This window comes from Mesoplodon mirus, assembly GCF_964341445.2.
Source record: "Mesoplodon mirus genome assembly, chromosome: 4".
In the NCBI taxonomy this organism is placed as follows: Eukaryota; Metazoa; Chordata; class Mammalia; order Artiodactyla; family Ziphiidae; genus Mesoplodon; species Mesoplodon mirus.
In genome coordinates, this window is record NC_138979.1 from 178,158,720 (window position 1) to 178,181,615 (window position 22,896).

At 50.9% G+C, this 22,896-nt stretch overlaps 1 protein-coding gene across 1 annotated transcript in view; it reads right to left on the bottom strand.

Annotated features, from left to right (window-relative positions):
* The window catches only part of PRIMA1 (proline rich membrane anchor 1), a gene marked incomplete at its 5' end in the record, with an annotated part of 58,878 nt that extends 52,611 nt beyond the window's left edge, over positions 1 to 6,267 (bottom strand). Inside the window, one exon of the mRNA XM_082618454.1 lies at positions 6,175 to 6,267. Coding sequence (XP_082474580.1) covers positions 6,175 to 6,267 — 93 coding nt within the window. The remainder of the gene's footprint in view (positions 1 to 6,174) is intronic.
* Between the last annotated feature and the right edge of the window lie 16,629 nt (positions 6,268 to 22,896).

A 22,896-nucleotide genomic window follows, 5' to 3' on the forward strand; every position in this document is an offset into this window, starting at 1 on the left:
ACGCTGCTCCAGTGGCCTGGAATCTTCTCTGACACCTTTCCCTCTGCTTTACCCATTACTCAGCTTGGCTATCACCTCCTCAGGGAAGCGTCTCTGACCCCCTCGACCAGGTCAGATCTCCATTTTACAGGTTCTCCTGGCACCGGATTTCACTCTGTGTGGCAGAAATCCACGTTGGGGTGTTTACCTAGCTCAGCCGCGTATTTACCACTGGACTCTAAGGTCTATGGGGTCAGGGGTCAGGCCTTTTATTTTTTCTCTCGCCATCATAACACCTAAGGAAATGCCTGGAATTCACCAGAATCCACACCTCTTGATTCCTGGGCTGCTGTTCTTTCAACACCAGTCCCACTCTCCCCATCTGTAAACTAAAAAGGGCAACAAAAGTGGGTTGTGTTCACCCAGCGGTTCCCAGCCCTTCTTGCACATCAGAATCTCCAGGCAGCTTTAAAAAATACTCATGCTCGAGCTTTTCCCATGCCAGTTGTCAGAATTTCTACAGGTGGAGCTGTGCATGCGTATTTTGTTGAAGCATCCCAGGTTAAACTTCTATGTAGCCAGTGAGAGAATGGCTGGTTTAGACCAACTGCCAGCATCCCTCTCTATGGCAGAGTGCCATAAATCTTGGAACCTAGCATTTTCTGCCTGTCCAGAGAACAGCGGATTTAAAGACATGAAGGAAGAGTTGGTGGTCACCCCCTACTTCAGTGATGCCCACAGTTCATTCCTCTGGCTATCATCTCCGCTGAGTAGAAACCCAGAACCCCAATTTCCCTGCCACCAGCCACGGAAGGCCTGCCTTTGGAGGCCAGTGCGGACCCTTTGCTGCACGTGTTCCAGGCCCGCAGGGCTCGGCTGATCCCTTGCCCCTTGGCAGATGTGAACAGGATGGGTAATGGCTACCAGAATGGCAGCAGGCGGTGGACTGATTTACAGCCCTGACTTAATACTGACGAGGCCACGAAGCTCCTGCTCACCACCTTTCAGTGTTTTTAAAGGACCACTGACTGCATTTCAAACTCTGGAAGGCAATCTTACCTCCCGCCGGGAAGAGCATATCCTCAGACCGTGAGCCTTTTCTGTTATTTTACGGAGAGGATTAACTCCTTAGACGTCATGGCAAATCCACTGGCTTCTCCCCCAGTGGAGTTGTCAGCCCTCCCATCACCATCTGGATTCTGACCTTCTAAGACCATGGCGGTTGCTCAAAATCTCCCTTCTCCCAACGGCTGGCCTCTGAGATTGCTTCTCCGCTGAACTCTACCAAGTGTGCAAACTTCAACCAATGCCATTGCCAAAGCAATTACTTTCCCACTCTCCAAGGTGCAATTTATGGAAGAGCGTTCAAGGGCAGCACGTTTCTTTAACCTGGCCCAACACAATGACCTATTTTCGTGAGAGGCTGTAAGGGCACATATGTATAGGAGTGCTTAATGTGATGAAATTACAGGCAGGGAAACCAGGGCCAAGTTTCAAGGCTGAAGTGGGGGAAGTGAAGGCACACACTGCGTGTTCAACATCTGTGGTCTCTCGTATCACGGTCCCACTGAAATGCGAGCGGGCACAACTGCTTACCCAAAGGTCATCACAAAATTAGTGAGCCTGAGTGGGCTGTCCTTCTCCCCGAGGCGGGGACCCCTTGGGCTCCTCACTGGTTTGGTCCAGTGCAAGCCTGTGGCTGCTGAGCCTCCCTAGACTGACAGCTGGTTACACAGGTCCTTTATCCACTCGCCAACTTCTATGCGTCCTTCAAACCCAGCTCTTATGTGGCTTTCCCAGGCAAGCTGTCCTGAACCCCATGTCCCCCCCAAATTAGACCCAGCTGCCCAGTGAGGGCTCTTCACCTTGTAAACCCTCCCCTTTGGGGCACCTTTCCCACTGTTAATGGCCTCCCACACTAAGCTGTGAGCATCTTGGAGCAGAAAGGTAGGTGGGTCTGTGCTTTATCAATCCTGACCAAGTGTGACTTCCTGAGCCCTACTGTGTGTCAGTCATGGGAAACAGGCTCTCCTTCACCATGAGGATAATCAAGAGAGGTAGCTCTTATCATCCACACTTACTGGCTGGGATGACAGGCTTGGCAAAAGCTAAGTGATTTACCAGAGTTGCATAGGGCCCGGCGTTCCGTTGGTGCTGAGTAAAAACGTGTGCCGGGGACTGTCTGCCCAGCAGTGGAGAAACATGCGATCTACCCCGTCCCCAGCTCCGGGTCCACTTTGGGATTCTGCGGGTCGGCAGTGTTGTGTTTAGACCAGCAGAGAGGAAACCTCAGTACCACGAGCTTGTCTCAATGCCTGGCTTGGTGGGTTCACATCCTGGGGAGTCTTACAAGGAGAAGAAACTTGCTCCTGAAGTCACTTGCTCTTAGCTACACTTAACCAAGGAGCAGAGGCCCAGAGAGGTCAATGACCCGCCTAAAGCCGGTGTCGTGACTTCCTGTGACCACGTTTTATTCCAGTTTTGCCATCTCCTGCCTTCCTGTCCCTGCTCTGCAGCGTTCTCCTGGGGCCAGAATCCTGAGGCACAGAGAGGTCCTGCAGTCACCTGGATTTGGTCCCTGGCGCCGTGGTCTGGGGGACACGGTGCTGTGGCAGCCAGTTCCCACTTCTGGCCAACCAGTGTAGCTCTCTGGCCCAGGCCTCCTAAATTGTCCTTGAATCCATTCACCTCTCCTCACTCCCAGTGTCCCTAAGCCAGGACACCATCACATCTCCATTGGGTAGACCTGCCTCTCTGCTAGCGTTGCCAGATAAAATACAGGACACCCTGTAAAGTTTTAGAGCAACAACACTTTTTAAGTATAAATATGTCCCAAATATTGTATGGGATATACTTAACGCTCAAGAACGATCCATTGTTCATCTGCAAATTTAACTGAACCGCCTGTATTTTTATTTGCTAAATCTGGCAACCCTACTCTCACCAGCCCCTGTGCCCCTTGCCTCGCCCCCTCCCTGAATCCCAACTTTGTGCTGGAGCTGGACTGAGATTTCTAAAATGCCAATCTGAAGATTGTGTCGTCTCTTTCTTAAAACTTTCCACGGCCCCCAGAGCCCTCAGGATCAAGTCCAAACTGTAAGACACGATGTTAGTGGCTTACAACGGAGGCCTCACCTGCGTTCTTCCAGTGCTCTGCGCTCTCCTCCCACCTCGGGGCTGTTCCCTCCACCGCCTGGACACTTCACTCACGCTTGCCTCCTGACTCCTGATTTCTCCTTGCTCATGTCTCAGCTGAAGCACTGCATCTGTGAGGTTTCTCTGAATCTTCCACAAGCTCCTGTTTCTAAGCTATTTGCTCCTGTTGAGCACTCCTGCCTATTATGACTTGTCTAACAATCTCTCCAGTGCTAGACTGTTAATGCCTTGAAGGCAGGGACCCCTAGATCCCTTGCACTTAACACGGGGGTCCCTGGCAAACAGTAGGTGCTCAATAATTGCAGCTGACTAAATAAGTGAAGCTGTAATGACTGACCACAGGGGCGGGGGGTCGGCATCGCTTGGGTCTGGGATGGCTCCTCATTGGCACACAGAGACCCACAGGCCCGGATCAGAGCCTGTCTCCATGACAATTGCTTTAGGGGGGCGCCCACAAAGATGATGGCTTCTGGCATCTTTTATCGAGACAGTAACTCGATACTGTTACAGCGCCACAGTAACTTGATGAGACACACTCCTGTCACACCTAATAAATTTGCCCGCCTGTCATCCTCTTCACTTGCAAAAAAAAAAAAAGACTCATCTGGAAGTGAACTTAGAAGAACCGTAAATCACAAAAGCTCAAAATCTCAATTCCAGACACATGAAGGAAAAAAGGGAAGAGCCTGAAGAGTGCCCCCACCAATCTTGTGGCTATTTCATGTCATCTGACTGTAATGATTAAGTTTCTTATCATCCAGGCAGCAGCCGGAGGCTCCGGGCTGATCTCAAGGTTGGAACCTGGTGCTTTGAGGGACCACAGACCTCTTGCTTCACCAATTATTGTGCTGGTCTCACCCTTCCAGATGTTTACAACTTAGAGGGATTCTTCTGGCAAAAAGCTCATGAAAGCACAGATAGATTTCTTTATATTCAAGAAACTCCTATAGACGTGACAAATGATACTCTCTCCACTTAAAGGGAAACACATGGCTTTGTGCACTTCGATTTTTCCTCTTCTCCCCTCTCTTCTCCTGGTTTCAGCTCTTTTGCTCAAAAACCAAATCCATTCCTTCCAAAGCCCCTTTTCCCTTGACTTCTCAGTCCTTATCATTTGTAGATGAATCTTTCCAATGCCTCCAGCCAAGATTTTACCCATTCTACTTGCCTGGAGGATTTCTTTTCTAATTGATTTTCACAAAATTTGATTTGTATTGAGTAAGGGCATCTGAAATACACACACACAAACTCACACACACATTTGCTTGTGCGAGTACTGCCTGGCTGAAGAACACTACTAAAACACGAAGCTACTTTACAAAATCCTTTCTTTTGGTGGTGGGAGTGGGTAGGGAGGTGGTGGATCTGCTGTTTCTATCCTGCTAGTTCCTGCAGAAAATTCCAGTCCTTGGAGATTAACAACATCATCATGTTGCTCTCCGTACTACCTGAAAAAGTCTCCCAGAAGAGGGAAAATTGTAAACAAATGAATACAAAAGGGAAGTGAGCTTAACACCTGAGGTTCAGCTAAAAGTTGAACAAGAGAAACTGGTCCCAAACCACCCAAGTGTTTCGAAGTGACAAAATTCTGAATCCCGCGGAGGCACAGCTGAGTTTAATAACTGCCGTTTCACACATTAAACAAAGCTGTCAATTCCGAAAGGAAAACAATTGTGAGTGACACGGAAGCAAGCCAGGGAAGAGAGCACAAGATGGGCCTGGCGCTGCAGGAGGGGGGTATGCCCCTCCCCCACTCGAGCTCTCCCCCCAGCTGGCTGGTTCCAGCATTAGAGCCCCTGGTTCTCTCCAGGGGTCACCAGGGCTTCCATACAAGCAGGACTGACCACCCTGGTTCCCAGCAACACCCCGTCACTTGGGACAGCTCATGAACCTTGGCAGCCTGGCAAGCAGCGTTGCTCAATCCCATCTTCTCTGGACTGTCACCTCTTATTCAGGGCAACTATCTGAATAGTCCCCAAGCCCCAAAATGCCAACAGAAGGACATGAAGCTGCAAATACCCCAGAGTGGGTATTTCCATGACTGAAATGGTAAAAATGCTGATCAAAACAATTCAAAATTGTTGATCAGACTACGTAGCAATCAACAGAATACCTGGCTAGCCAGATAGATGAGTGTCGTTACTATTACTGACATCAATAAGGGCAGCAACAGCTACCAGGTAGTGTTTATTATGGTTCAGGAGCTGCGCTAAGTAAACTTTATCTCATCAAGTACTTATAATAGCTCAGCGAGGAAGAAGAAACCAGAGCCCAGAGAGGTTAAGCGCACTGTCTAAAGTCCCCCAGCTGGTAAGGGGCAGAGCTGGGCTCAAAATTCAGAGCTGACACCAAAGTCCACCTCTTCACCATTCCACTGTACTGCTGACTGTGTGCATTCTGGGAGGGACTAGGGACCATCCCATCTTACCATCTCTCTGACCCTAACACAGGTCACTCGAGTTGGTGGCTACCTGGTCTCTGCCCTGGGGACCGGGGGGCCCAGGGTGAAGATTCCATCCTCAGGCAGTCCTTGTAGATGGACAGCTCCTTCTTACATTCCCCGACCAGTGGCCACCTCGCAAAATCTGTCCACATCCTCAACTCGACTACCTACAAGAAACAGCCCCTTCTGTGTTGAAGTCCCGTTTAAGAAGGCTAATATGAAGCTTACTAGTGGTTCTGATGGGAAATAAAGAAGGCATATTCTTGGTATCATTTTTCTTTTTAAGTTTGTAAAAGCTCTAAGGTTTCTTTGTATTTCTGCAATAGGATATTATCAACAAGAAGGCATTCCCTCAGCCCTTTCTGTTCCAAGGCGCTGTCCTGCAGGCCTCAGCAGGCCAGGACCGAAGCCTCCTTCAGGAGTTTCTTATCTTTTCAGGGCGAGAGTATGCATCCTTTCTTTTCCTAAACTCTTCCCAGGACCAATCAGAGGGGCGACTGCAGGAAGCCAGGGTCGTGGGAGTGAAGTGACAACCACCCCCTACCCGGTCCTGACCAGGAGGTCCTCGGGCGCGCGCAGCCCGCGCCACCGCTCACCTGCACGAAGCCCCAGAGCGGGTGGAGCGCGCAGTGCAGCAGCAGTGAGGGCCAGCAGTAGCCACGGCGCAGCGCCAGGTCCCGGAGGAGCATCTCGGCCCGCGGCACCCGCTCCCGGGGCGAGCTGTCAGGGGAGCAAAGCTCGGGTCAGGAGGGCGCCGCTGGCACCATCGTGGTTGCGCACCCGCACACACGTAGCAGTCCAGTTTGGGCGGGCACGCCCCGCACCCTGGGGCACCCTCGTAAACCAAGCGCGGCCTTTCATTCCAGCTTGCATCCTCGTTGACCCTTCATGCACACTCACAGGGGCCGGCATCCAAGAACTTACAGTCCGTCGTGGTGCACGCCCCCGGAATCCTGCGCGCAAACCCTGGCCCCAAGCACACCTCCAGAAACAGCCAAGCACGCTTACCGAGGCCCGTGCACCTCCCCAGAAACAGCCATGCACAACTCTCTCCCACTGTGAGCACACTTCAAACCCGGCGGGCACCATTCACCCTGCGTGCACACCCACAGAAACAGCCGTGCACACCCAACGACTCCCGCACGCACGCTCGCTGACCCCGCATGTACACGCTGCGTGCACCCTCTCTGCCCCGCCGGCCCTCACTGCGCACACTGCAACACATGCACCTCAGTGCGCGCCCCGTTTGCCCTCGCGCTCTGCCGAGCCCCGGCCTCCGGCCTCAGGGCACGAGCTCCCCCCACGTCTCCATCTCCGCCCGCACCCCTCCGGGGCCTTACACCACCTTGCCTGGCGGCGGCCCCAGCCGATCCTCGGCGCGAGGAAGGGAGGCGCTCGCTCCCCCCCGCGGCAGAATCTGTTCCCGAGCGGCGGGACGGCCCCCATTTAAAGCCAGCCGCCTCCCCAGTCCCCCGCCCTCTAGGCGGGGCCTCGGTCCTCACCCTGGTGACTGCGCGGGCGCCTGGGGGCTTCACATGCCTGGGAGGAGCGCCGGGCACTGGAGCAAAAGTTTGCGCGCGGTTTGGGCCTCCGGGGCGGCTGAGCCGGGGGCCCCGGCAGGGCGCGCTCGCACGGGGCGCAGGGCGCGGTGGCTCCGGGCTGCGCCTGGCCGCGCGCGGGGCGGGAGGGGCGGCACCCCGCGCCCAGGGCCGGGGCGGGCTGCCGAGGCGGAGGCGGAGGGCGGGGAAAGTCTCCTCCTAGCCGCCTGGAGCGGGCGGTGCGTGCCCTCCCCGGGTCCCCGCCCTCCCCGGTGGCGCCGCGCGGCTGCCCGGGGCGCTGGTGTGCCCGAGCTCCGGTCGCCCGTCACGCCGGCCCGCGAGAAGCAGCGGCTAGAGGCGCTGGCCTCGAGCGCCTGTTCTGGCCGCAGGGCCGCGGGCGGAGGCGAAATAAATAATGCACGAAAAAGGAAAACAGACGTGAGCCGAGCCAGAGCTCGCCCGCCTCCCGCCCGCGCTCCCCGCCGCCGCAGCTGCCGCCAGCGCCGCTGCAGTGATTCCTCGTCTCCATCTAGTGAGGCTATTGTGTATTGGGCGCTTAATAATTTATTTATCCACCCGCGAGGCAGAGGACTCCGGCTCCCGAGGGTCTTGCTCCTTGCCTGCCGTCCCCGCCGCCAAGTTTCGCCTAGGGGGCGGGAAGGGGGTAAGGACTGACTCGTGGAGACCCCTTTTTGCTCTCTATCCCTGCGGAATCCCTCCCCTCCTCCACCCCATTCGGACGGGGCCGCAGGCGCCCCGGTTGCCCGGGCTCGAGGTGCAGGCCGCCACTCTCGGGGCCAAGTGCTGTGTTCTTCCTTCTGTAGTCCCGGGCGGGGGGACCGTTCCAGCCACACGGCTGCACCTTGGAAGGAGTTGCCGACGGCCCCGGGGAGGACCTCTCCACCACTGCTTTTCGTCAGCCATCTCAAACTCCTGTTTGAGGCGAGATTATCAACAAGTCGGTGGCGAAGTAGCGTTACGTTTCTTTCAAACAAGCTGCCCCGGGCCCCGCCAGGCCGCACCACAGGTATGCACGGCCTCGGCTGATCGGGTGGGAGCACCTGGCGAGCGCTTGGATTGATAGAGGGGCTCTCCGGAGCGCCCCCGCCCCCAAGGCATGGACAATCTTATTTTCAGGTTGGGTGAAGGAAGCAGGGGGTCAGGACAGAGAGCGGAGAGTCAGACACCGTAGCTCATTCATCGAAGGAACATTTACTTAGTTCCTTTCCCCAATCTCTCTGGGCACCCTTAAGTCACCCCCTGTAAACACACACTCTATAAACTGCTCTGCAAACCGGCTTTCAGACCAATTTCCTAGCGACCTCTCTCATACTGAGTGCTGACCCGAGGCACTTCTCCATGCAAACTCGGTAGAGCCGCATCTGAACCAGGGAGACGTTTGGACACAATCGTGAACGAGGCCTTGTCCCTTCCCTCCAAGAGCTTGGGGTCTGATCTGGGAGACAGATAACAAAACCAGCCAGCCCACTGTCCATTGGCATCCTGCTGTCAGCTGTGTGTGACAAAAGCACTATAAGGGGAGGAGAGAGCAGTGAAAACTGGAGGGAGGGTCAGGAAAGGCTTCCAAGATTGGGTGACCGGCCGGGAGTGGGGGAGTATTTCAGGCATTGGGCACCCCCTGGGCAAAGATGTGGAGATGCTTGTTCATTTGTTCATTCATTCCATACATAGTGTCCGGAACACCTACTAAGGGCCAGACAGAGCATTCGATGCTGGGTAAACAACAGTGGACAAATCAGATCTTCTTGTTGCCTTTAAGGGGCCCACCATAGTGGGAGGAGGGACAGGAAGAAAATATTGACTGGTGTCAGGGCAGGAGGGGCTTCCTGGATGACTTGCTTTCACCAATGGTTTGAAGCAGGAGAATGAGGCACAAAATGAGCCCTATTGGTCAGCTGAGGTCAAAATAACACGGTATTTTAATGCCTTTCCAATTAAGCCAGCCAGGGTATTTTGTTCAGTCCACGACTTCAGTCTTTAGATATGAAAGCAGCCCCTGAGGTTTATACGGAACACTTTGCTACTTAAAAATGTTCTTAAATCACATTCTAATTCAGTTCTTACAATTCTGTGGGGTAAATGTAATTGCGCCATTTGACAAGCTCAGAGATGTGACTTTCCCAGGATCACACAGCTGCTCACCTGGGATTCAGAAGTACCGGCCCCAACCAGAGGTCCAACACTTCAGGAGAACCTAGGCAGGTTGTGCCTGTCAGAAAGCCTGCATCATCCATTCTGATCTTCAGTGTTCCTGTACTGGACCCAGTCTACACACCTCCTGAGTGCCAGCTGGCTCCACATCCTCCCAACCCTCCTAAAGCCATGGAATATCACACCTCTCTTAGGGTGAAGGCCAAGCAACCCACGGTACCTGGGATCTGCCTACCTGGGCCAGGTAACTCTCCTCAAGAAATGCAGGGGCCGGCTTCCCTGGTGGCGCAGTGGTTGAGAGTCCGCCTGCTGATTCAGGGAACACGGGTTCGTGCCCTGGTCCGGGAGGATCCCACATGCCGCGGAGCGGCTGGGCCCGTGTGCCATGGCCGCTGAGCCTGCGCGTCCGGAGCCTGTGCTCCGCAACGGGAGAGGCCACAACGGTGAGAGGCCCGTGTACCGCAAAAAAAAAAAAAAAAAAAAAAAAAAGAAATGCAGGGGCGTCAAACCTTGCAGCAAATTTTGACGAACAAAAGACAAGAGATGGGAGGGAGCCAGCATATGGATGGTAGTAGTTCCATTTGGCCTGTCAGGAGATGTCCAGCAGGTGTGACTGAGTAACGGGCAGTGTTTTCTTCCAAACCTGCAGCCACCTGGATAACCCACAGCCTTGTATTCACTGTCCTCCTTCCTTCCTTTACTTCCTTTTTCCTTTCTTTTTCTTGTCCTAGGATTGTAGCCCTCAATAAAGTGTTAGCAAGCAAGCATTGCTTCATGCTTTGTCTCCTAAGGAACCAGGGACAATGGGCACCACAAGGGGTCCAGAAAGCAAGTCTTCAGGATCAGATGTTGGAGCTGAATTTCCCATCTATCTGGAAGCCACGGGGGCCCCATTACTGACAGGAAGCAGGTCATAATCACGCATATATTTGACATTACTATTTGTAAAGCTTCACCTCTGGCTAAGTGAAATGAGATGTGGGTACAAAGCAAGGCTATGGGAGGTCAGGTGGCCACTGCGTTTGATCAGTGATAATCATAAGCATTGTGAGGTTAGATGGTTTCTTCTGACAGCACTGGAGATTTTGCAAAAAGAAAGTGATAGGGAAGCTATCTGCCAACTTGAGGCATACTTTGTGAAAGCTTTAAGGACCCTCTCATCTCTTGACATCCACAAGGCACCTGAAAAATAGGCTCAGGGTCTGATTGTAAGGGTGGCAGAACTGGAGAGAACACTACACGTGCAGCCACACAGTTGTTCACATCAGGGCTCTGACAGGGAAAGAGTTGGACCTTGTGACCTAGAATAGGAATCTTTGGGTGAACAAGCCTGAAAATCTTGGGTCTGCAGGGGGAAGTGGCTCAGCTAATTGTTTATGGAAATAACAATACTGAAAACTCAGGGGCATGGAGGTCAGGTAAATAGTCAATGGATGAACTCATAGGAGTGGACACAAAAGGTATGGATGGGGGCTTCCCTGGTGGCGCAGGTGTTGAGAATCTGCCTGCCAATGCAGGGGACACGGGTTCGAGCCCTGGTCTGGGAGGATCCCACATGCCTCAGAGCAACTAGGCCTATGAGTCACAACTACTGAGCCTGCACGTCTGGAGCCTGTGCTCCGCAACAAGAGAGGCCGCGATAGTGAGAGGCCTGTGCACCGCGATGAAGAGTGGCCCCCGCTTGCCAAAACTAGAGGAAGCCCTCACACAGAAACGAAGACCCAACACAGCCAAAAATAAATAAATAAATAAATAAATTAAAATGTTAAAAAAAAAAAGGTATGGATGTTCCTGCCTCATATTCATACTCACTAGGGAGACTCCATTGCCAGGGAGGCTCTCAGCAATCAGTTGGACAGGATGGGTGGAAGTCAGCCAGCCTCTCTCTCTGGCCATCTTAGTACTTCCCTGAATGATGGCTTGGTCTGCTGAAGGCTGAGCTATGGCATCAGCCTGGAGACAACAACCTGTGGGGTTGGGCTGTTGTTCTCCTGCTTGCAGTGTGAGTTGATAGATGTGTCCCCAGCAAGAACACACAAAATCTGGGAACAGAGGAGTGAAGTAGGGTTGGCCCCTCTGAGCCCACCTGTCAGAGAGATACCTGCAGACTCTGTGGTTTTTGTTCCTGCAAATGTAGACACTAAGGGGTTAGCGGTCCTGGCTCCTAGAAGCTGATGCCTCCACCAGTGAACACAGTAAGGGTTGCTCAAAACTGAAAGCTGTTAAGTTCTACCTGGGCACCTTGGGCTTCTCTTGCCAGTGGACCAACAGTCAGAGAGAGGAGTTGCTATACTGGTAGGGCGGTCATCTTTGATTACTGTGGGGATCTAGGCTTGCTGTTACACAGCGGGCACAAGCAAGAGTATATCTGGCTACGGACTGAATTATGTACCTGCCCCCACCCCGCAAATTCATATGTTGAAGCCATAATTCCCCAATGTGACTGTATTTGGAGAAATGGCCTTCAGGAGGAAACGAGGGTTAAATGAGCTCATAAGGGTAGGGCCCTAATCCAATAAAATTGGTGTCCTTACAAGAAGAGGAAGAGAGGTGAGAGCTCTCTTTCCTTCTCTCTGCATGTGCTCAGAGGAAAGGCTCTGCAAGCCAGGAAGAGAGTTCTCACCAGAAACCGACTCTATGGACCTTTATCTGGGACTCCCAGGCTCCAGAACTGTGAGAAAATGAATTTCTGCTCTTTAAGCCACCCCTCCTGTGGTGTTTTGTTATGGCAGCTCGAGCTGAAACTCTGGGATTCTCCGGAGCTTCACTGCTCAGAGCTAACATGAACGGGCAGTTAAGACATCCAAAGACCCTCCAGGTAAGAACCCCGGACCAGCTGAAAAGCTGGCCATAGACATCTAGAATGGGAGGTGTGTGGGGGGGGATGATGAATATCAATGATGGCCCTAGGCCCAGCTGCAGCAACGGCACTATAGCTTGGCTTGGGCGTGCTTTTCTGTCTTGTTAGGAAGTTACAATTGGACTTGTACCTTCACCCTCGAATTGATGGCGTTTTCTTCTCAAGTTAGTTGCAAATAGCATAGAAGCATGTGAACAGTTCTGAGTAATGCAAGCGGTGGACTGTATTAGACCACATTTAGGCACCTAGATTTGTTTGGCTCCACCTGCTTCCTTACTCTGTTCCCTGGAGAGGGCGGCCAGAGCTACCACCATCCCATCTCCTAACACTGTGGCTAGCTCAGCCTCCCCCCCTTGGCAGAACTGAGCTTCAGTGTGGCCTCCATCATGCCCACTGTAGGAAGGGTCCCAACAGCAATGGAGGGGACCAGACTCATGGAGGTTGGGCTCCTACTACCAATCCCATACTCAGACAAAGCCCCACACCATGGTGGATGGGATCCGACTCCCAGAGCAGCTATCTGTACGGGCCGAGGAACACGACCTGAAAGTGTAGAGAGTTAACTCCCTGTAATACAGGCTTTGATCAAGGAGAGACAGGGTCTGGAAAGATGTGGTAGATAATCCATCACCCTTTCTCCATCCGTGGCTCCATCTGGCCTCTTCGAGTCTGTCTTGTGTGACTGAGCAGTTGGCTGTGTTCCCCGGCAAAGCTGCGGCCAGACCAGTGAAGGGCCCACATTTTCTTTGCTTTCCTTCCTTCCCTGCCTCCCTGACAATTTCCCCTTGTTCTTTCTGACCTAGAAATGCACTCCCCCAAAATTTGTTATTACATCTGCTTTACTTACGGTTCCTGGGGAGTTTAGGCTCAGACAAGTTCTTGGAGGGTTCATGGGCTCTAGAGGGTGTGGCCACATGCATAAAATGAAGTAGGACACCACGGCAACCAGGATATTTCATATCTGCAACCTCTGAAGAACTGCAGCAAATTCAAAGGGGCGGTTCCTTAAGCATCCAGATGGTCTTCTTCAGGTCCCCACTCCTGTGCATCCAGGCAAGTTCTAGGTGGGAAGAGTCTCATGAGCGTCGAGAACACCAGCTCTTGAGCCAGACTGCTTGATTCTTATAACCTGTGGAATCTTTGTAGAATTCCCTAACCTTTAAAGCTGGCCTCCTTTTCTTTGTCTATCAGGAATTATAGTATTTAGATAAGAGTTAGATTGCAGAGTTCTTGGAAGGATTAACTGAGATAATTCATATAAACACTTAGCCTGACACATAATAATTGCTCAGCGAAGGAGTCTCTAATTATTTTGACGGATAAAGGGGCAAAAACACTGCCCTTTTGCAAAAGTGCTAATTGGCATCAGAAATCTTTCTAAGTAAAACACAAGGAAACAAAGGAAACACTTTATGACCAGTAAAAGAGCACTCATTGACCCATGAGGTTATGCAGGGTAATTATGTCTTGAAATACTGCAAATAAACACACAGTTATTGAAAAAGACATTGGTGTTGTCCAAATTGTTCATTGCCTCTGCTTGAATGAAATATGTAATTGCCTCTGTCACTTTTTTTTTTTTTTTTTTTTTTGCAGTACGCAGGCCTCTCACTGTTGTGGCCTCTCCCGTTGCGGAGCACAGGCTCCAGACGCGCAGGCTCAGCGGCCATGGCTCACGGGCCCAGCCGCCCCGCGGCATGTGGGATCTTCCCGGACCAGGGCACGAACCCGCGTCCCCTGCATCGGCAGGCGGACTCTCAACCGCTGCGCCACCAGGGAAGCCCCTATGTCACGTTTTATAGATCAGCTGTGACTCTGTCCAGAGAGAACATTTTCCTGATTGCCCCCGTGTCAGGGGAGCAGGAACCCAAGTCTCTCCTAGGTGCTGTCCCAGACCTCACTGGTCTTTCAGAGGTTGGTCCCACACTCCAACCAGTAACCTAAGAGTTGAGCTGGATTCATTACAAGGGCTATGTGGGCTGATTTGCCTTGCCCCAGGCTCTGAGTTGGGCCCTTTCCCCAAGAACTTTTTTTTTTTTTTTTTTTTTTTTTTGCGTTACGCGGGCCTCTCACTGTTGTGGCCCCTCCCGTTGCAGAGCACAGGCTCTGGATGCGCAGACCCAGTGGCCATGGCTCACGGGCCCAGCCACTCCGCGGCATGTGGGATCTTCCCGGACCGGGGCACGAACCCATGTCCCCTGCATCGGCAGGCGGGCTCTCAACCACTGCGCCACCAGGGAAGCCCCCTAATACACACTTCTAAAACTTGTTTCCTGTGATTAGTATGTGTCTCCTCTCATACTAAAATGTAAGCTTCCTGAGGGCAGGGGGTTTGGACTCCTCTGTTCATAGCCTGGAGCAGATACTTCCTGCATCCTGCACCATATCCGCTCAGCATACCGCTGGTTTCAGCACAGCCATGGTGGACAGCTCCTCTGCACACTGGGGTCCCCCCCAGTAAGCTGCTTATCTCTACTTTCCTGCCTGAGAGCCAAGGAAAGCAGGCAAAAACCTGAAGTGCAGGGGGCGAGGCTTCCAGAAGGACCTGAACAATGGAGTAGGGTTGTGGACACATACCCTGGCCTGCCTTTCTTTGAAGACTATTCTGAAGCTCATTCTTACAGTTCCTTGGGGGTCCCCCCTCAGTGGACTGAGGCCCTTCTGACTGCGGGGAGGGGGCCGGGTAACTGTCTCCATTAACACAGCCTTAACTGGCCCCTCCCTCCTCCTCTGGGCTCACCTTCCAAACAGATCACCCACATGGGTCCAGAACCCAAACCAAGAGGCAAATACTCCAAGCCTAGAGCATGCTTGACCTACGACGGCCCGGTACGTATTTGTTGAAGGAATGAATGGAAAGAGAGACAACTTACAGAATTTTACATTTTGCGTCTTGCTTTCTGATGAAATATTTGGATGACTTTTTTTTTTTTATCATAAGGTGAACTTGCTGAATCCTGTTTCTTCTTGTTTACACTAGGATTTTCACAGAATGACTTCTGCCTGGGAACCTGTCTTTGAGCTTTGTAGATTTTTCAGGGAATGAGGATTTTTGCCATTTACTTTAGTCAGAAATGTCAGAAGCATCCAGGAGCTTGAAGATCTGCTAACACCCGCGTTGACTGGCCCATCACTCAGCTATTTGTTATAACTTTTCAAAAAGCATGCCTACCTCAGAGTTTGATGAGAAGGATTACCTTGGTGTGTTTGTCCCTGAAATAATTGAGATAATCTGTGCTCATTTAGGCACTTAACGAACATTTATAGAATACAGATTATGTGCCAGACTTGAGCACTGGAGATCAGAATTGCCTGAATCAGGGTCCCTGCCCTCCCTCTGGGAGCTCCTGGCTAGTGGGGGAGACAGAGAAGGGAAGAGATGATTATAAACATGGTGTGAGAAGGGCTGTGATAGAGGTGAGCACAGGCTGCAAACTTTCAGGAAGAACCTAGTGCTGTCAGCATCTCGGCATAATTGTACTTTCTGCTTTAGATGAACCAGACTGTGATTTTCTGCACACGTTTGCTGTTTACAGCTCCCTGCCTTTGCATATACAGTTTCCTCTACCTGGAACGCTTTCCCTCCATCTTCCTGGCAAAGCCCTAGTCATACTTCAAATCCTGGCTTCCGTCGCTTTGCCCAGGAAAGATTCCTCCCCTATCACAACACCCCACCAACCTCATCCTGTCCTGTGCTGTCTGTAGCCTGCCTCTTAGGAGCTGCGCTTTTTACCCTCTTGTGTGAGCAATGAGTAATTGATGGGGTAGGGGTGGGGCACACGATTTGGGAGAAAAACATATTGACTCTGATATCAAACAGAGCTGGGTTGGGATCTTAGTACTGCTATTTCCTGGCTATGTGTTCTTGGGCATGGCTGGAGAAGAGGGTGGGAAAGTACAAGGAAAGAGGCTGCGGGAAGGAAAGACTCGACCGTGGTGGGCCTCGTGAGCCATGCTAACGTATCTGGAATTCATTTGGGGGGCAGTAGGGAAGCATTTAACAGTTTTAAGCAAGAAAATGGCATCGTACCTTTGTGACTTATAAAGACCATGCTGGCCTCACAGGGAAGAGGGATTTGAGGGAAGGGGTGCTCAGATGGAAGGAAGGTGGGCAAACCAAGTGCTGGTTGAGAGCCTGGACTTAGAGTCACACGGTCTAGGTTTGAATAGCAGCTTTTACCTAGCTGTGTGATCTTGGGCAATCATTTATACTCTCTGAGCCTCAGTTTCCTCATCTGTAAAATGGCAACAATGAATTACTTTCTTTTCCTGGGAAGATCACAAGAGAACATAAATGGGAATGGGTTTTGTCAACTCTAAAATACCATGGAAGTACTAGACATGATCAGTAATCAGTGGGGGCTTTAAACATGTTAGTTTATTTCTGGTAAAAGGAAGCCTGGGGCTAGTATGGTGCTCCACAGAGTAGGGTCCAGGCTTTTTCTAGCTTGTTGATCTGCAATTCTCAGCATGTAGGTTTCTTTTTACTTCATGGTCCAATATAGCTGCTTGAACTCCAGCCATCAGATCCACATTCCAACTAGCAGGGAAAAGGAAGAGAAAAAGAAGGGTAGGTTCCTCCCTTTAAGAACACTTTCTGAAAGTATGAAATGACATTTCTGCTTACATCCTATGGACCTGAGCATAATCACATGACAACACCTAGCTGCGAGGGAAGCTGGGAAAAGCATTTCATAACAGCTATGTGCCCAGCTTAAAATCAGAGATGCCATTACTGATGAATAAGAGAGATACTGATATTGGGGGACAACCAGACAACTAGCAATTTCTTGATTTGCACTGTGGAGTTCATATGTTAGAGTTCTTAAAAGTGAAATGTGTGTCACCCATAGGACATCGGACAAGAAAGAGCAACCCCAGAGGCAGTGTTCCAGGAAGGGTGCTTAATTATGTTATATAAGAGGTTCAAGGATATCCCTTTTTCCCCAGTAATGGGGCCCCTCTTTTGGATCGTATTCCAAGGAGACAGTGACACCTACCTGCTTGGGGGAGGCTTGAGCAGCCCCTCGTGTTGATGCAACCATGATGAGCAAGACAGAGGGCAGCCTCATGCAGCTCAGGTCAGAGAGGCAGGGGGCTGAGGGTCCCATGGCAGCAGCAGGCCAGGTGGACCGTCAGGAGGGAGGCAAACCTTTGAGTTTTGCAAGAGTGTGAAAGGGCCTCTAAACCAGAGGCAGCCGGCCCTTGTGGACAGCATGGGGCCACACAACCTGGAGCACACGGGGCTGTCTCCCTGAATGCCCAGCTCCTCTCTCCCAGCCTCTCTGCACTTCCTTAATGGGTGGAGCGGCAGGCTGAGACCAGACACCACCAGACTTCTCCTGGCATCCATGGTCCATACCTCACTGAGCATAGAGAAAGCTTTAAAAGAGTAAATCATTCTTCCCAGGTACTTTTTTTTTTTTTTTTTTTTCGATACGTGGGCCTCTCACTGCTGTGGCCTCTCCCATTACGGAGCACAGGCCCCGGACGTGCAGGCTCAGCGGCCATGGCTCACGGGCCCAGCCGCTCCGCGGCACGTGGGATCTTCCCGGAATGGGGCACGAACCCGCGTCCCCTGCATTGGCAGGCGGACTCTCAACCACTGAGCCACCAGGGAAGCCCTTCAGGTACTTTTATCTTTAGATCCTTAGCATGCATAGATTCTACACAGTGAATAGAATTAAGATGCTGGTACCCAGAGTTGGGTAAAGCAGGCAATAAGAAAGACAACCATTTCTCAGCTGTTTACTCAGCACCAGGCTCTGTTTCAAAGATATTACAGTGTTAACTCCTTATATCTTCATGGCAAACGTACAAGGTAGTTACTGTTCTTGTCACCATTTTATAGATAAGGAAACTGGGAAAGAATGATGAGTCTGCATCAGTGGTTCCAGAGTGTGCCCCTTGCGGCATCCACCTTCTATGCCATGTGACTTGGTATTGCCCTCCCACTGACTCGGGGCCTCTGTGACCTACTTTGGACCCATGGGAAAGTGTAGTGTAAGCAGAGCTTGGAGGGTGTTGTGTAACTGGGTTTTCTTACTTTTGCTTCTCTTCCCATGGTCACATGGTGCCCTGGCTAGCTTCCCAGAGGTGAAAGACACATGGAACAGAGTTGAGTTGCTCCCAGCTGAGGCCACCCTAGATCAGCCAACAGCCAACTGAACCTCAGACCTGTGGGTGAGCCCAGCCAAGATCAGCAAAGCTACTTAGCCAATCTGCAACTGACTCCAGGTGCATGAGTAAACCCACCCAGACCAGCAGAGCCCACCCAGATCGAGGGGGCCTCCACAGATCTGGGAGCTAGGTAGTTATTTCTCATTGTACACCACCGAGGTTTAGCAGCATTATCGTGGCACTGGATAGCTTGAACAAGAGATTACATAAATTCCCAGCCAATCATTGACAGCCAGGAGTTGAACCCAGGTGGTTTGCCTGCAGAGCCCACACTCTTAGATGCTCTTCTATTCTGGCTGTTGGCAAACTATGGCCTGCAAGCCAAATCCAGTCCACCCCCTGTTTTTGTATAGCCTATGAGCTAAGAATGGTTATTATAGATGAATATTTTCAATCGGTTTGATAGGGAACAGTTACTTTGAACCTCAATTAAACAAATGCTATCCCACAAAAAGGAATTCCATTCTTCTCATTGGTAGACTTATTATACAAAATTTATACTTAATTATTATATTTCTAATTTCATCAGTAACTACTTGTGGAAATTTGTTCTTATTATGTAGGTATCTATACAATATCCTTGATTTTGCCTCTTAGCTTGCAAAGCCTAAAATATTTACTCTCTGGCTCTTTACAGAACAAGTTTGTATGCTCCTGTTCTATATGATAGTTTGATTGAGATGTCTGGTCTTTGAATTTGGTCCTCAGGCCCAGAAATGGGAAGAATCAGACAGTTAAGAGCTTGATAGGCCCTCAGAGGTCTTCTAATCAAAACTCAGAAGCAGAATTAGACTCAAGGTCTCTGGCCTCCTAGTCCAGAGCTCTTCTACTGCTTTCTAGGGGGACTTTCTAGTTGGATTTGTTTAAAAGCCTCCAAATCTCCAACTGGAATGTTCTTGGTACCCACAGGACTCCTCTTCTTATCCTCCCTTCTGAGGGCCCGCACCCACTCACGTGAGAATGGATGATTCATTGTTTATTTCTCCAGCTCTGCCCCAAGCTGTCTAACATGAATCTGTGCTGTGTGCCTCTGTGATAATTTAAAAATTTGAACATTTAGGAATGATTTTTACTGCAGACGGTGGAGAAATTCTCTCCTGAAAAGTTTCACAATCTGGCCTCATTAGAAAGGAGAAATGGAATGGGAGAATTAAGGAGAAAACTCATTTCTTCCCTGAGTGTGTTAATGAGCTAAGCCACAGGAGGCCATGTGCAAGCTGGGCTGCAAGCTGCTGTAAATTAAATTTATTACGCACCAAGGGATCCTAATAAACATTATTTAAAAATAGCAACAGACAGTCATTTGTATTATGTCACGTGACCTGGTTATGGCGACACATTTGCGCCTCTGCTATTAATCAGAGTCACTTTGAGAGGCAGTTGATAAATACTTTTAGAGCTACTGGCAACTTCCACTTAATTAAGATTGTCCTGGAAAAAAACAGGGTGAGTCAAAAATAGTCATCGTGTATAGCATTGCACCCTGGAGGCCCTTGATGCTCATTAGGTGATGCTTATTACGCTTTCCAAGAGGGATAAACCTGAAAGAAAATGCCACTTTCCTTAATAAAATCCCGGGCCCTGGAAGGTTCGCATTGGAGGGCACTTTCTTAAGGTCGGGGTTGAGGTGAGGTGGGGGGATCCTGCTGAGCTTTGCTGGGAGAAAGTCACCTTTGCTTGGGAGGAGGACGGTGTTACCACCTGCTGCCACCCCACTCCAGCCTCATAGGGGCGCCGCTTGCCCTTTATCCCCCTGGGCCCAATATGGACAAAAACCTTTCTTTCATCCTCTGGAACATGGAAGAGAACGTTCTCACAATGCCTAGAATTATCTCTGGAAAATACCAGACATGAGCTTGTCACTCCCTCGTTTCAGCTCTCGGAGTCTGTTGCTCTCTGTGATCTAGCACCTGCCTCCTTTCCCAGCTCCGTCCCCACCACTCTCCACGTGTACCCTTGACAGTACAAGCAAGTGCATTCGTAGGGCTGAGACTTTGGGATCTGGAATCAGGTTGACCTATGTTTGAATTATGTTTCTGCCACTTACTGGGTGGGCCACCATGGACAAATTACTTAACTCTTACCTCTGTTTTCTCATCTATAAAATGGCAACAATTATGCCTAGTGCATAAAGTGTCATGAGGATTCCATGAAATAATCCATGTGAGGGCTGGGCACTTGGAAAAGCCCTCCAGAAGTGTTAAAAAAAACAACAACAGGGCTTCCCTGGTGGCACAGTGGTTGAGAGTCCGCCTGCCGATGCAGGGGACATGGGTTCGTGCCCCGGTCCGGGAAGATCCCACGTGCTGCGGAGCGGCTGGGCCCATGAGCCATGGCTGCTGAGCCTGCGCGTCCGGAGCCTGTGCTCCGCAACGGGAGAGGCCACAACAGTGAGAGGCCCCACGTACCGCGAAAAAAAAAAAAAAAAGCCGAAGAGCCTTAGCAGTAGTTCCTTGGCAATGCTGTTCCCTTTTAATTCTCTTGGCTCAAACCAACCTCACCGCATGCTTTGTCTCATTAACAACTTTTTATCCTTTGAACCTCTCAGCTCAAGCATCATTTATCTTGAGAAGACTTCCAGACCCCTGTCTGATTTAGAGACCCCTCTTCTGGGCTCCTTTCACACGCGGGTCCTTGACTTCATCAACGTGCTCTAATAGTCGGTGCCTTTGTCTAGGACCGCCGTGGGCAAGGCTGAGGTCTTCGAGGACTGAGATCATTACCTTTGCACCCAGTGTCTGGTGCAGACCAAGTGCTCAAAAAGCATCTGCTGAATAAAAGAACCAGCAGAGGATATTATGAATTGAGGAAATGGGGCCCACAAAGAATGTGAGGTGAAGCTTAGTTTGATTTCCCTTCATAGTAGAGTCTGAGTCAAGGAGTTGGGTGAAAGGTGTTTATTCCGAAGGGGAGAGAACAGGTAAGGCGAAACAGGCACTAATAAGTGTTTTATCACACTGCTGTGGGCCACTGGGGCTCAGCTTCACTGAGGACCCCTAAGGAACTCAGCATTGTTCCCGGAAGGGAAAGGAGGTAGGGGCTTGTACCCACCGACTACCACCCCTGTTGGTAGGGGTTGTTAACCCCTCTGCATTTCTGGGCTGCCCTGTGTCGGGGCCAAGTGAGCACCAGGCAGGGTAGCAAAATGTGTCTGGTGTTGTAGCTGACCCTCTGCAGCGTGCCCAGAACTGTCCACCACAGCTACAGCTGGCATCAGAGGTGAGTGGGGGGCGGGTAGGGCAGGTGCCAAAAGTGTTAGTGACATTGACCCATTTCCAGTTTGGGTTCCATTCCAGGGTCCTTTTATCTCCTCCTCAGTCTTATTTCACATGGTGGACAGGATTGTGGCACCCATAGTTTAGGAGAGTGTGGCTGGACATCTTGACACCTTCAAATCCAGAACCAAGGGAGGGATGTGGCATCTTCTCTTGGCCCCCAATTCCATTCCCACCTGGGGGACCTGCTTCCTCCTTGGGAATGATGTATATGGCAGCCAGCCTCCAAGATGGTCCCAATGATCATTGCCTCCTGGTATTTGTGCTCGTGTAGACACTTCCTCCACTGAATCATGGCTGGCCTGTGTCACCCATAGAATATGGTGAAAGTGATGGTGTGTGACTTCTAATACCGGGTGATAAAAGGTGTTGCAGCTTCCATCTTGGCCTCTTGGATATCTCACTCTGGAGGAAGCTGGCTGCCACGCTATGAGAGCCCTCAAGCAGCTTCATGGAGAAGCCATTGCGGAGAGAAACCAAGGCTCCCAGCCAACAGCTGGTGCCAACTTGCCAGCCATGTGATGATCCTCCTTAGAGGTGAATCCTTCAGTCCTGTCAAGCCCTCAGATGACTGCAGCTCCAATCAACATCTAACTGCACCTTCATTAGAGACCCCAAGCAAGAACTGCCCAACTGAGCCCTTCCCAAATTCCTGAGCCACAGAATCCATGAGCATAACAAAGGTCTGTTTGATGCTGCTATACTTCGATTTGCAGCTGTAGGAACTTGAATACCATCCTCTCCATGGGGGACCCTCAACTTCGGTCTAAAATGGAATAGGTTTTCTCTTATGGCTTTAACAAGATAACCATGTCTCTACATGGACTTTTTCAGCTTTAACAAGAGTCACACCCATGATGTTTCCATCCTGCCTTTTATAAAAGCTGAGAGGGTAGAGGGAAGAAAAGAACTGGGGAGGCAGCTCAAGATGGCAGTCGCCACCAAGACAATTCAAGTAGGTAGTTCATCAGTTACTGGGGGCACTTGATCACTGTGGATGTTCAAATGGAGAATTCATGTCCTAGCCTAGGTGGGCTTGGCCATGATGCAGGCTGGGAACTCAGGCATGACTTGGGTAAGGGGAGGAAGCCAAAGCTGCCCTGGCCTGCTGGACTGGCCCTAATGGCAGATCCCACGACCCACATCCAGGATCCAGGTATTAGAACACACCTGGACCCGATCTGGTCTAGTGCCAATGCTCAAGAGAATTCAGTTTCATGGGTGAACCTGGCAAATCAACAACCTCGGTTCTAGAAGGGTAGTTTGGATGAAGTCCCAGGTGTTCTGTCCATG